Source organism: Gambusia affinis, linkage group LG20 (assembly GCF_019740435.1).
Source record: "Gambusia affinis linkage group LG20, SWU_Gaff_1.0, whole genome shotgun sequence".
Classification (NCBI taxonomy): domain Eukaryota; kingdom Metazoa; phylum Chordata; class Actinopteri; order Cyprinodontiformes; family Poeciliidae; genus Gambusia; species Gambusia affinis.
Window position 1 is genome coordinate 15,080,875 of NC_057887.1, and position 15,538 is coordinate 15,096,412.

The 15,538-nt window shown below is 37.1% G+C and overlaps 1 protein-coding gene across 2 annotated transcripts in view; it reads left to right on the forward strand.

The window, feature by feature from the left end:
• Positions 1-1,501: 1,501 nt before the first annotated feature.
• Positions 1,502-15,538, forward strand: part of ppm1bb (protein phosphatase, Mg2+/Mn2+ dependent, 1Bb) — a 28,368-nt gene continuing 14,331 nt past the window's right edge. For both annotated transcript variants that reach the window (XM_044103846.1, XM_044103845.1), the window contains exons 1-2: positions 1,502-1,932; positions 13,902-14,744. In XM_044103846.1, the coding sequence (XP_043959781.1) occupies positions 13,914-14,744 (831 nt within the window). In that variant the 5' untranslated portion in view covers positions 1,502-1,932; positions 13,902-13,913. The remainder of the gene's footprint in view (positions 1,933-13,901; positions 14,745-15,538) is intronic.

The following is a 15,538-nucleotide window of genomic DNA, read 5'->3' on the forward strand; positions in this document are numbered from 1 at the left end:
ACTTCTGGCCTGATCTAAAATAACTGAAGCTGTGTATTGACTCCTCTTCAGGTCCAACGGTTTTGTTTCTGTTTAGCATAAGAAAGTTATCAATTTGTTCTATGCATCTACTTAACATTTGATTTGGTTCATAGTCACCTGATGATATCGTAACATCATAACTAACCTTATTATTTGTTCTAATTTGAGCTAGCAGAAGCATGTAGATTTTAAATAGAAGGGGGCCCAGGATAGTACCATGGAGTACCTCGCATGTGACTTCTGTCCACTCTGATGAAGTTATCTATTGACATAGCTCTCTATTATCTATTGAACAGGGACTTCTTGACACAAAGAAGTCCCTGTTCTTTAAATGAAACTCAGACCAGACCTGATTACAGCTATGTCCCAGATTCAACAAAAGGAAAAAGACATCTTGATGATCTCCAACACTTTTAGGAAAATATTTTGTTAACCGATGAGACAAAACGGGACTTTTTGTAAGGTTTGATGTCCTCTTACATTTGCAGCAAAACTGGCAGCATTCAGGAAAAGAACATGCTAAATGTGATGGTCTAAGGCTTGTGCTTCTTCATAACCTGGATAACTTGCTGTTATGAATGTATCTGTAAATTTTTACTCTCCAGGAGAAAATCTTGAAGAAAAATGTCCCCCTAGTCAGTTTGTGACCAGCAAGTTTGCCTCTGAATGGCTTTAAAACTGTTTTTCCAGTGATCAACTCAAACTACGGCTTTAAATCCGATTAACATCCCCTGGCATGACTTTAAACAGTCTCTTCATGCTTGAAAATCCTCCAATGTCGCTGAATTAAAGCAATTCTGAAAAGAAAAGTGGGCAAATATGCAAACGACTCTTTCAAGTAATCAGTTGTGGGGTCAACGGTGACATGAGTTATTACGTTTAGGGACAATTCCTTTTTCACCAGGTTTTAATAATTTCTTTATGTGTACTGTTTTTGCATTAGTAAAACCCTAAATGGAAACAAATGTGAAAAGCACATTATACAAATCGGTACAAACATGGATTTAATTATTCGGGACTTACTATAGATTCTTTAAAACACACTTTATGATTTAACCATTACCACTGGTGGAGACTCTCTTTCAACCCTCTTACACAATCCATGCGCATGTAAGTGATCGAACGCTCGTTATTTACTTCCGGACGGGGAGTTCTTCTATAATAACTTTCAAGCTTAAACTTTCGAATGTTTCTCTAAAACGCCTGTGGTGTGTTACATACATGTTTTCGTTTATGACCAACATCATGAGGTTAATCGACTTCGGCCTCGAAGTAGAAAGTTACTATTTAAAGGGTTACTCCGCCCGTTCAGAGATCCTCCGGCGTACGCACGAAAATATTACGAGCGCATCCCGCATTTCCATCACACACAAGAAGTTTCTAATAGACCAATAAAAATGTGAAATAGCGAGGGGTAGAACTAACTGACATAAGGTTCAGCCAATTAAACGTTGTTTTGCCCAGTAGTTTCAACCAATCACAAAGGAGATGCCAAAAATAGCACCTCCTCTTGTTCAGCACCCAAAGTCGAAGGATAGCTCTGGCCTTTCAATGGAAGAAAGTGCTAGATTTGTCAGTGTTGTATAACATTATAACCAACTCTCAAGTTCCATATTTTTTGGGGGGCGATCGCGGTTTTTCTTCACCTGTTGTGAGAGACAAGAGCTGGCGTCCAACATGCGTAAAAATCAACGCTGTCCAAGCAGGGAACCGCCGAGAAACGAATTACCGCCGCTCAACTGAGGCCAATCTCGATTTATCTTTTTTTCCCCCCCTGAAATAAGGAAACATTAACTCAGCTAGCTGACTAACATCACTTCTGCGGGTAGCTTGGTTAACGACATATCTTCAACTTGTAGCGAAGCCAGATTGCCGGGATTGGAACTTCACTCGCACAGCGCAGGAGAAAAGGTAAGTAGCATGTCATTAGCTCGAGTTTGACAACCCAAAGAGGAGCTAACATTAGCATGCTAGCTAACGTTAGCTCACATTAACACACCAGCAAAGTAGGCCTGTGAGCAAAGGGAGCAGCGTGAAGTGAAGTGGAGTAGACGGGAGTTCAGCGGATTGATATTTAGCACTGAAACGCCAAATTCCTCCAGCTATTTGGCCATTGCTAAATAAGCCGTGTTGTGCATAGATGTTAGCGTACATGTACATTACTTCCTAAATAAATCATGGACAAATAACTTCACTTCCCAGTGACTTAGCTACCGTTAGTAAACCTGACAAGAATATTGAACCAATCACAAATGAAACAAAGTGTTTGGTCTGGTCCCAGATGAACTAATCTGGCTGTAACAAGCTAATGACAAGTTTGCGGACTCAGTCATTTGAGTGTCTCATTATGGCCATGTGACGTTTGCTTTGCAGCCTGATGTTATTTATTGCCGTACCTCATTTTGTAAACTGCTTATAACAATACTCCGATGTAACTTAGCAGTATTGCTGTATCAGAGATGGTAACGAAGAGTATATGCTATACATTTATCTAGTATAGCGTTATGCACCTCCTAATGGGAATCTGTGAAATTTCCAAAGGTTGTATGTCAAAATAAACATCGAAACAACAGAGAAAAAGAAAAGGCAATCAAGATCAGCATTTGTAATTTTAATTCTGCAATATTTTTTTGATCATCATCATGAAGTATTTGCATAAGACATTTAAGTAACAAGGACTTTAGATGTATACAACATCAAATTACATTGAAACTTCTATAATCAAAATCCCATCTAAATTGTAATTTTCCAAAAATCTTTTGGATATTAGCCTAAAACATTCAAGGAAAATTTTGTTTTAAATGTGCAGAACCAATATAACTTAATTAACTGGTAATAGTTGTTTTATTTTTCCAAAGGTCATATTGGTTAGTGTACAATATGAATTTCAGTCATTTTAAAAATAGCCATTAACAAAATTCTGCCTCCAAATAAAATCATTTGAGCTTGCATTTTTTTAATTATACATTAGGAGAAGTTGTAAATTTCATTATTGATGGAATTTAGACCTTTCTCTAGCTAACTAAGAGAAAGTTAGCTGGTGCATTTTTGATACAGGAGTCTAAAAAACAGACTATTCTGTTAATTTTAAAAACTATTTTATTTTCAGACAAATTAAAACTGAAATTATAAAGCACATCCATTTCCTAACAGGAACATAAAATATAATGAATGGTATACTGTATATGTTTACATCATGTTGGAAGTTAGAACTTCAATCCACTGTAGCAAATAGGGATCAGGTTTTAGTGGATAATGCAGCAAGGAGTAATACTATACCTAATAGTATATAATCAGCAAAACATTCAAAACCTAAAGAACCAAAGTGACTCCGTGGTCAACAGTGACTCTACCACAGTCTGTGTTCAATCTCTATGGTAACCATCTCGTGTGTCCTATACTCTTGAATTGACAAAAATGCTTCACTAGCATACAGTGAAACTTTACAGAGCTCTGCCAATGAGCTAATATTTGAGCCAGGTGTCTGAAGCAGAGAAACATCTACAAGTTGCAGGACAATGAGGACAATGAAGTTGTAGATTTTGCAAAAGATTTTCAGTTATATTGTCTGGTTCAAGTTATGTTAGTTTTTAAGTACAGCTGGCTGGATAAAGGCATTTTACTATGGAGATGGTCAAGAACAAAGAATGTGCCAGCCTCTTTCCTGCAGATGGAAATGCTGTTTGTGCAATTGCCGTTGTGATAATACATATTCTTAATAGAAAGCAGTGCAGTCAATTTGTAAGCTGTGCTAAGCTAACGCCTTTGCTGCCTAAACGCATGCCTCATTTTGTGCGTTTTTGCTCAGTCCCTTCTCCATAACAACTCCTACATCCCCAATGCGTGTGGTATGTTGAAGTCTGAAAAGGAAAATAACAAAACTTTATGGAATCAAAAATAACCTTAGTTTTCCTTTTAGCAAGAGAGCCACACAGTGCTGTATACAAGTATAGTATATGTTCCAATAAAAAAATTATAAAAGAAACTACGGTTCAAAATCAAAACATTAGTGTAATAAAAATGTGAATCAAATAAAAGTAAATAAAATGTAGAATAATATTACAGTTCTTTTTAAGTGAAAATAAAACATATGAAAAAGACTAGCCATAGACTGGCATTAAAAAGATAGAACTTTAAATTATTATAGTCAAAAGGTTAACTGTTTAAAGTAAAATATTGCCAATTGGCAGTTTATACGTACATTTTCTGTATCATTTTCTTAAAATTACAAATGATTTTATTCGTAAATCAGTGTACATTGCTTTTGCAGTTGTGGATATGCATTGTCTTTGAGCGTAGCTATTAACTACATCATAACCTCAAACAACTTGAACTTTGATCATGTTTTTTCTTTCTCTGTTTTCCAAGAATCTTTCAAAAGTTGTAATCGGTTGAGTACAGTTCATCTCTTGAAGGTTAGATAAGAATTTACAACCCCAGCTATTCACACATTTTTCTGTGGAACTTCATAGTCTTAGCGGAAAATTTGCCTGTTCGCTAATTTAATTTTTAAATTATTTTTTCTTTTGAGTATTCAAAAGAAAATGCAGCTTGGGAAGGTGATATACTTGTATCAGAAATGCCTGAATGTAGTCATAGTAACTTAGTTGTGCATGCAATAAGGCTTGTTGCTTGCAGTGTCAATAAGCGCTTTGTATTTTATTCTATTCTGTTCTACCTTTTAGAACATTTCTCTGCTCAAACGATTTGTGGGGTCCAACAGGGCTTTGTCACTGTTCCTCTATAATTCACCTTACATATGTGACCTCCAGGTCATACGATTCACTGGCATAACATGATCATCCTATGCAGATGATACTCAGATTTATCTTTTTGTTCTCAGTGAACCAACTATCCAAATGATAGCACTCTTGAACTTAAATGTTGGAGGACTAGGCTATGAGAGTGACCTAAAAGAGTTGTGAGGAATTTGTTGAGATATATTTTAGACTTAATTTAAATACCTACAAATCATTTTTAAGTTTAAAACAAAACTTAACTTCTTACCAACGTCTGCTAACTCACTGACAAGTAAAATCTTTGCTAAAAAGACATTTATTTGATATAATGCCAAGTTTACAGTTGACTGTTTTCAAGTCTTTTTTATACTGATCTTGGATCTGTGAGCCATTTCATATCACTGGCCTATATTGCAGCAGTGTATCATTAGGGCGAAGGTTTATAGCGTATGTCATCATCAATTTTGTATTATGAGGTGCTGAAATGCAGCCACCCTGCTCACCTTCTCCAGTATATCAAATTGCGATAAGGTGCACAGGTGAGCAGAGCATGACATCAGTCTGTGCTCTGGCTGGCAGATGCAAGAGGAGTTCAATAGCTGATAATCTTATCTGAGTCAGCTGTCTATGGGAAACACTGAGAAGAGTTTCCTTTAATTAATGACAAGAACATTGAAAGTTTTTATTCTCTTGATAGAAACTTTCCACTACTTCTCTTTTGCCACTGTATCATACGATATACAATATTCTGATCACAATACAATATGTATCACAATATTTGGCAAAGATATGATTCGATGCACTTTTACGATTTTCTGAAAGATTTTAGAAGGACAGAATGATTTTAGTGACATTTTGTGGTCCATAAACTTGGATTTAATTAACTGAAAACTGATTAAAAGCACCAACTACACAATTCCTGACTCTGATTGGACAGAGTCTAGCAGTCTACAACTGGGCAAAATCCAGCTGCATCAAGGATGCAGTGAGGAAATTAGTTTCTGTCATTTAATTCATGTGGATTTGACATAAAACTCAAAGTTTCAACAGTGATCCATGGACTGAGTGGGGAGATTATCAGCCTCTGTAGACTCTCAATATGCAAATGATTGCACTTGTGTTTTTCTTTTGGACATACTGTGGCTGCAGTTTGGAGTAACAAAAGTATTTTGGACTATAGGGAAAAGGCATTTCTATACCTTGGCTCCCGGAGTTAGCCCAGAGTGGCTGTAAGCTGTTTACTACTAGCTGCTGGGGGAGTGGCTCTGCATCACCCCGTAGTGATCGACTCCTTGCAGCTGCGCATCGCCGCCATTCCCCTACTTAGATCTCTTGAGTAGCTGCCTCTCAAACTGCCAGGATCTCATCGTACTCTCAGTCTCTGACACTCTTTGTCAGTTGCTTATTATGTAGCCCTAGTGTATCATTGTTTATTATTGTGTTTTGCTTTGATCATGTAAAGCTAGACCTGTCACAATAATCAATAAATCAATTAATCAGATGATAAATTAAAACAAGTTCAATAATTTCCTTTGGCATGATTTATCGTTTATCTCTTTTTATTCTCTTTTTCTACCAGAAACTGGATGATAAAAATTTTTCAGTTGGTGCTTTGGTCTCAACTAGCCCTTTATTGAAGGACAATTTTGCTTACAAAGACTTCAAAATTCATTTTATTTGTTGTGTTATTTGTTTATTTTGGGTATTTAAAAAGTCTTCCAGTTCCAGTGTTAAATGTTCATTAAAATTTAAAATTTACTGATCTTTTAGAATATGTTTTTGCATTATTATTTCACCATTACCATTATAATTCTTAAAAATGGTCTCAAAACATTATCATTTATCGCGATAACGTCTGGAACAATTTATCTTCCAGCAAAATTATTTATCGTGACAGGGCAGTGTAAAGCACTTTGTATTTCTTTGTTGCTGAAATGTTCTCGCTGCCTGTGGGAGTATTGGCTACGATCTGATAAAATTTTAGGTAACCAAATTTCTACCTAATTCCTAAATTCATTTTTAAAAAATAGACTATTCTTTACACTCAGAAATTACATTTCTAACTAAGTAGTGAAAATCCAGAATTCAGCATCTTAAAAATCAAAATGTTACTTTAAAGACATGATTAAATAATTATCTATTTCAGACATGTTTGATTTTTGTGGAAGAATGGTGACTTGACATTTGTCCAATAGGCTGAGTGCAAATGAATCATTAAGCGTTTCACTTTTGAATTGAATTTAAGCACTGAAAAAATTAAGTTGGTAATATTCTGATTTGTTGAGATGTAAGATCCTTTGTTGGTCTTGAATGAATGGTGGATAATAAAAAAAACTACAGATTTGACAAGTTCAGGCTTGTTGTATCTTTTTAAAATGCTTGAAAATATTTACTTTGAGAATTATTCAGTTCCTTTTTTTTCTTTTTTTGTCCAACAGACTCAGTCGGCTGATATTTGAAGTGTAATTGTGCCCTACATAAAGCGTTTGCTTCAAGCTACGTAATCTGGAATACGTAGCTTAAAAAGTTAAAGTGCCACTTATTTTGCTTTTCTTGCAGTGAGTAAAATGTATAAACTGAAGTTCTGTTATGGTTCTCGCTGTCTGTAAACATTTAAATACACATATATATCAGCTTGTTTGGACTCGTGCAACTAAACTGACATCCCTTTAAAATGTCACTTAAATGTCAAATGGTCCAAACTGACATCCTGTCTCAATAATTACATTATCTACGTAATGTCATTTTGTTGGAGCACCGTTGCAAGATTCCAGTGCTTCATTAGATGCCAGGTTGACAACAGTTTTGTCCCTGTCACAGTTTTACTGGTTTCTGTGAAAGGTTTGCAATGCCGTGGGTTGGAGGGAGGAAGTATTTTTAAGTTTCTGAAAATTATTTTAGTTGAAATTTAATGGTATATGTGATTTATAAATGTCAGTTATGTTGTTTTGTGTTCAAAGTACTAATGTCTATTGGAATTGATTTGCTCACATTGTCCAATGCCATGTAATTTTTTTCTAAAGTGTATTTTTATTTTTTTATTGCCAAGTACTGTTTCTCTGTTGTCATTGACACCCATAATCAAATCTTAGAATCCTTCTCAGATTTTCCACAGAGGACTGATTTTACATTCAGATAAAATTAGTTATTTGTTCAAAATGGAGATTTCTGTGTTAGATCATTAAGATTTACTGAAAATCCAGATTGAGGTCAAATGTGCCTCATTTCAGTTTTGACAAATCTTTACACACTGTGCTTCTGGTAGAGATTCGCCGAAGCGTCACTAGGTTTTTAGATCTTTGTAAAGATTGTAGCTGATTTCTCTTGAAGAACAATGACACAAGAAGATGTCAGAAAAGCATTCAAAGGGTGTGTCTAATTCCAGGCCTGCATCCGTCACTCTGCTTTGGCCAGGGAAGTTGTGTCCTTCCTCTACTATGACGATCGGAAATGAGCAGCTGGATAATTGGATGATCTAGTCCCCAGATTGATTTTCGCCCTTACCTCTACCTATTTCCTGTTATCTCTTCAAGTCTGTGGAAAAGATGGACGCCTTTGGATTCGACCAGCCTTTATTTGCGGCTTTCAATTCAGTCCCTGAATTTTGACACGCCCAAAGTAATTGGTTTTGCCCTCCTACCATAAGCGCTCATTGATTTGTCATTAAAGGAGCATAAGTTGCTTCGTACCATCTTATGTGAGAGCAGTTCCTCACAACTGAGAGGTAAAGGAATTAATAAATCAACAACACAAAGAATCAGAGTTAGTCTGATAATCCCAGAAAACTGGGATTATCCTTGTCCCTAATAATATCCTGTTTTAGATTTATTTGTGGTTTCTTTTAGAAAAAGAAACTATTATTCCACATCAGGTAGTCATTTGAATTAAAGCAGCTGGATTCCTGTGAGGTTTAAGTTTATATTAAAGATAATTTTGCTAGAACTACATCCACTTGCACTTACCTCTGGGAGATGCAGGTATGATTTTGATCTTGAAAAAGTGAGCACCAAATGTTGTAACATACAAAATTGAGGAATTAGCCCAGTAAGATCCTTTGTTTCTACTGTCAAACATAAGTGAGAAGAAAAATAGACTGCATTTAAATTTTTAGAGTACATTTTGTTAGCTATTTAGATATTTATGAAACAGATGTAAAACAAAGGACCAATCACACTACCTTGTGCCAATTCAGGGTTTCCTGCTTCAAAGTTCAGTAATTCAACTCTCAGTATGTCAGAACCATTCAGAATATCACAAAGAGATGTTCTGTTCCCTTGGCTGCTTCGGACGTGCTGGTGAAACGTGACTCTGAGTCTCCTCTCACTATCCCACCATCTTCCCAGGGGTTGTTAGTTTAATGCTGCATTCATATGGTCCCTTTTCACTTGGTAAACATTTAGAAATGCCACATATCACATCAAAATGATCTGGCATTTTGGCATTGAATTTAAGACCTTAAACCTAAAATTATTTGACTAAACAAATAATTTTATTGTTTAGTCAAAAGAAAATGGTATAACTTTTGAATTATGATCCAGAGTATATCAACAATTTGGGTTGAAACATAGGGACCCAGGTCTCAATGCAACTTTTTCCCACCTCGGTCCTGCATGTATCAGATGCATCCCGCTTCCCAAAACCTTCTATATTTTCTAAATATTTCAAAGATTCAAAATGTAATCCAGTCTGTATTAATACAGTTGATACAAAGTAATCTTAATATTTAACTGTTTTTTTTTTGTTGTTTTTTTTTTTTTAAATTCAGCAGATTATAAAATATTTTTGCCCTTTATGGAAAGATGGTCGGCCATCTTGATACAAGACAAAACTCAGGTTTGTAAGAAAAATGGCAGCTTATCAATTAATTGTTAATTGACTAATGAGATCACTCATTAATCAATAACTTGCATCCGAAGTAAAAATGGTAGAAAAATATTTGCAATATTGGTTATTGGCCATAATAGAAATATTAATATTGGAAATTGATATTGGCTCAAATTTTCATGTTGGTGCATCCCTGGTAAACCAGAGATGAATAATTATTCCTAGTAAACCAGAGATGAGTAATTGTTTTGTGCATGTTTCACATTTTAAATATACAAAATAAATAAGCAAAACAACAGAAACAACAACTAAAATGAATTATGGAGTTTCTGTAAACAAATTTGCCCTTCAAAAAAAAGACCAAAGCTCCAGACTGAAGACTTTTGTCATCCAGTTTTTGGTGAAAAGAGAAAAGCAATAAATCATGCAAATGGAAATTGAGCCCGTTTGAATTTATTATACAATTAATTGATTTATTGCTTACTGTTATCCTTTTAAAATCTGTCTTTGAATTGCCCTACAAATCTGTTTGATGTGTTTTTTTTGTCACCAGGTTATTGTATAAAAATGTACTTAAAACCTACAATGTTGAAAACCTTAAGAAGTAAATTGCGGTCTTTTTTTTTTTTTTTTCCCTAAAATTTGGCATTGTTTTGTTTTAAATGTCAGTTTATTGGCTGTACTCTCTCAGTGTGTAGACGGCTGTCATTCAGCCTTCCCTTCCAGGTTTGCTTTAGCTAGTTTACAGCGACGGCTCGTATTCTCTGTGCAGCGTTTGGATCCTCTGCAGCATTATGTAATCTGTGACGTTCCGCTTCTCTCTTGAAATGCTTTTTTTGGCGGATGCGAGTTTTGCTCGTTGGTGTTGGTTTCGGCCTGCGGTTGCAATACTGGTGACAGCAGTGACTGAGCCTTCCTCGTTCTCCTCTGGTTTTTTCTGGGGTTTCTGTCTTTGTACATGTCTGTGCGCGTGATCTCCCCTCGCTCTAAAGGTATTGTGAACAGCCAGTAAAACCTCACGGTATCTGTGCGTCTTTAGAAGCCAGCCTGACATCTTTCTGGTTCTGTCTGCTGCGACTGCTTTAACGGACGGATGATGCAACGACCTGCTTCTCTGGCTAACCAGCAGCTGAGTGTGTGCGCCTGTTTTTAGTAGTGTGAGAGAAAGACTTTTGGGAGAAAGAAGGGTGGGGAGGGGGTGTTGCTGAATGAAGCTCAGGCTGGATGTTTGCACTGTAGGGTGGGCGGTTGCTAGGCAGTAGCATTGTGTTTGTTTTATTTTTAGAGCGAATCACAGCTGGTCAATGTTACAGAATTGTCCTTCTCTCATAGGTTGCACGTGAGTGCAGCTCCACATTTACTAAACGACACTAAAAACTTGGGGCAACATCAAACGGCGAGCCTGAGAATACATATTTTTTTCTATAACCGTGCGACAGGAAGGTGGCAGAAGTATGAATGGCCCGTCCTTGCTGTCTCACGCTGGCCATGAAATGTAAGCCGACCTGCCGTATTTATAGAGCATCTTTTTCTCGCACACAGACCGTGACGGTGCACACATGCGCAGACACACACAAAAACACACACGACGTCCTGAGAAAGCAGCCGGAGTCGCTCCCTGCATGCAACAACCTTTTTTGGGCACACGCTTGTCATGGCGCAGTCATGCTCATGTGTAAAGTGAAGCTCTGTGAAGAATCAACCTCTCTTCAGGGCGGTTTGATTATTATTGTTGTTGTTGTTGTTGTTGTTATTACTTTTTTATAGACTTTCTTGTCTTAGTATTGCCAGGCAAGTGACCTCTAAGAATTTTTACTTCTTCTGCGTAGAACACAAAATATTTTTACCAATTGGTAACAAGAGATGAGATAAACCCTGATTGCTTATTTGATTATTTTTCAAGACGAACCATTTGTTAGCTTTCTTACTGAATAGCAAAGTGTATTGGATCATTCTTCAGTCTGCCACAAATCCACTTCGATTGTGATTTTGGGCCATATCAAAAATCTGAATGTTCTTAAAGGGCCAGTTGTGCCAGAATATATTGACAAAAGCAATTAAACTATCAATGAATAGCTGTTCCTCCATGATTTTGATTGTTTTAGTGTTTGTTGGTATCAAAATGATAGATTACGTGGTACCAATTTAGAAATGTTTGTTAGGAATTTTTACAATATTTGCGCTAATGTATGATGTGGAGTGTAACTTTTTATTACTCCCCGTATCAATTACAGTCTATGACTTGACATCAAGCAAGGCTGAGACAGCAGTTACTTGAACTCATTTTTTTTTTTTACCAGTTTTGAGAAAATTTGCATATAAAAATGTGGAGATTTGTTGATTTTGTGTGAATGTTGCAGATTTGTGAAAAACTGGAAGGACTTATTGATGTAATGTGGAGGCCAGAGGTTCCACATAGAAAGCTACAGCGGGCCAGATTTGGTCCACGGACCTCAAGTTTGACACCGCTGCTATAAATCATCACTCAAACCCCAAATAGAGGGATTCAGATGGTTGTTTTGTTCAGGCAGACTTTTATCAACATTTAGTTTTAGAAATCTAGTCTCAGGCTGGTTTCAGAGAAAGGAGTTTTTCTGTGATCCCCTCTGTCCGTTTCATTCGTTCTCAGCGGCATCTTTAATTTATCTGTAGAGGCGGAGGCAATTTCCAAATTCAAAGGGGACCTCGTTGCAGGTTCTTGCCTGGTGTGATTGGAGTTCTGGGCCTGTCCAGTGCTGCCAGGATCACTGCTTCTGTCCGCAGTTCATCTAGAAAGTATTCACAGCACTTCACCGGTTCCACATTTTAATCCAAATTGTATAAATTAACTTCTTTCCTACAAAATTCTACACATAAATGTATGACAATGTGGAAATGTATTAAAATAAAAAACCAAGAAATCATATTTGTTTGAAAGTAGGTTTACAACAGATTTGTCAAAGTAGTAATAACTTTTTAAGAGTTTTCTTGTAGAAACCTTAAAAAAATCACCACAAAACTTTCTTAATTAAGCACGTAATGTTGATGTACTTCTGATCTTAATTCTTTAAATACCCTGAAGTCGCCTCAAGTTATAACTGAGAAGGCATTAGGAAAGTCTTTTTTTTTTTTTTTTTTTTTCCCCTTTTTCTTTTTTTACCATTGAGATGATTATATAAAACACATACCTGGACAATAAAACACACAGTGGAAACATTTCCAGTCATGAATCTGCTTTACAGAGCCCAGAAATGCACATTGTAGAAGCAGAGAGCGATCATTTTGACAGAGAACAGGACACAAGGTGTCCAGAAAAAATCTGGGATGTTCTTCGGAAAGCCGGAAAAGCCACTCCTAAAGAGTGACGCAAAAAAATTATATAAATCACTAAACAGGCATGACTTAAAGAATAAAAGTTTGTAGATTGTAAATAATTTTAAGCTGTTTAGACAGTTCAATGCAGAAAGATTTTATTGTATGATGTTCAGATGGGGAAGTAGCAGCATTTAGTATAAGAGCAATGCATGAAATTCACTGAACCACACATCTACTTGGTATTTGACTGAAAAATCAACTTGAATTTTGAGTCAGAAAATTGTATAGTGCTGAAACAATTCATCCAATTAGTTGTGACGAATCGATAATTGAAATAATTGTCAACTAGTTTCATAATCGAGTAACGGGAGTACACAGACTCAGAAAAAGGCCATTTGCTGAAAGCACAGCAATTACGCCAAAGTTGTACAAAAGATATACATATTTTTGATTTAAGATAAGAAAAATAAATAAAATCCAAAAAACCTTTGTCTGCAATATACCCAAATTATGTTAAAAAAAATTTACACCCAAATTATGTAAACAAAAAAAAAATCTCCTATTGCTAGCCAATTATTCAAAAAATAATCAATGCGGTTAATACTGTATTAATGTGAAGTCAAGCAGAAAAGGCTGAGCTTTCCACTTGCTGATGTTGGAAGTATTTTTGTAGCTGCAGATTCATCCTTTGCTGCAATTAATCAAGCGTACATGAAAAGAATGCTTTATTATTATTGCATTTCTGGCAATAACATTTTTACTTTCTTATTTTTTTCAAGAAAGGACTTGAATTATTTGTTTGCATAATCTTTTTCAAACATTGTAGTTTGTAAAAGAAAAGTCTGCAGAATGTACTAATTTTTATATCAGTTAATCATCAGAATAATCTATTGCTAAAATAATCATTTTGTACATGTATGCTTATGGCACAAAAGTGAAACTGACTCGGATTTTAAATAATTTCTTTTCAGGTGATCGTATAAAAGGTTTTCTCACGGTTTTCCTCCTTTGTTTGTTCTCCAGTTGTAGGCAGCGATGGGTGCATTCCTGGACAAGCCGAAGACGGAGAAGCACAGCGCCCACGGCGACGGAAACGGGCTACGCTACGGTCTGAGCTCCATGCAGGGCTGGCGAGTGGAAATGGAGGATGCCCACACGGCGGTGGTGGGCCTTCCCCATGGACTCACCGACTGGTCTTTTTTCGCCGTTTACGACGGCCACGCCGGCTCGCGGGTCGCCAACTACTGCTCCGGACACCTGCTGGAGCACATCCTGTCAGGAGGCACCGAGTTCGGATCGGGGCCGGGCTCCGTGGAGGGCGTGAAGGACGGGATCCGCTCGGGCTTTCTGAACATTGACGAATACATGCGCAACTTCTCCGACCTGCGGCAGGGCCTGGACCGCAGCGGGTCGACAGCCGTGTGCGTGCTGCTCAGCTCCACTCACCTCTACTTCATTAACTGCGGCGACTCGCGGGCCGTGCTGTGTCGAGACGGGAAGGTGGGCTTCTCCACTCAGGACCACAAGCCCTGCAACCCCCGAGAAAAGGAGCGCATCCAGAATGCTGGCGGCTCGGTCATGATCCAGAGGGTAAACGGCTCCCTGGCAGTGTCACGAGCTCTCGGGGACTATGACTACAAATGTGTGGATGGTAAGGGCCCCACGGAGCAGCTGGTGAGCCCGGAGCCGGAGGTTTGCGTGTTGGAGCGGGCGTCCGAAGGAGACGAATTTGTGGTTCTGGCATGCGATGGAATCTGGGACGTCATGTCCAACGAAGAGCTGTGTGATTTTGTACGATCACGACTATTGGTTTGTGAAGATCTGGAGAAGATCTGTAACTCGGTGGTGGACACCTGTCTTCATAAGGTAAGCCATTTTTAACAATTAATATCTACTCCTATTGAATACAGTGCTTTGCTTTCTCTTACACATAAGTCTGTCACAATAAGCAATTAATTAATCGCGTTATTGTGATCTTGATAATTTATTTTCTGATCATTAATATTTTTTCAAGGACAATTTTTGTTATAGAGATCCCATAATCCACTTTATGTATAGTTTTGGTTGGTTTTTGTGCCTTTTTATTTACTGTTTTTGGTTGCAGTGTTTTATTTGAATATATAAACCTTAAGAGCATCGCAAAAAATATCACAATGGAACTGCAGGGTTTTTCCCCATCAGACCACCAACAAAAACCAAACAAAAACAAAAAAACCTGGTGAATTCACCAGACCATTAACAGCCCTCAAAATCAACCTTGCTTATATTGGCATAGTGTCTGTTTCCATCATGTTACAATGCTCTGCCACGAAGCTAAGCTAAATAAGCACCAATAAGGTGAAACTTCAGAATATTGGTGAGTGTTTGCATTTCAAAAACCTCGTAAAGTGAAATTTGTATTACATACCAGACTCTATTTGGACTGTTTCTCTTTCTTATTCTGGTATGGCCCTGCCATCTTTATTCCTGTAGTAACTGGCTTTGTTTAAGGATGACCAGCGGTGCCCTCTGCTGTATGGTGGCCAAACTACAACTCTGAATGAAGGTCTAAGCGGAAGTTATTTAATTGATTGGAACTAATTTTAATAGACAATTAATCACCAGTTTATTAATTGTTTGCAACCTTGGTATAGAGTGTTTCGTACAAAATTAAAGTTTAT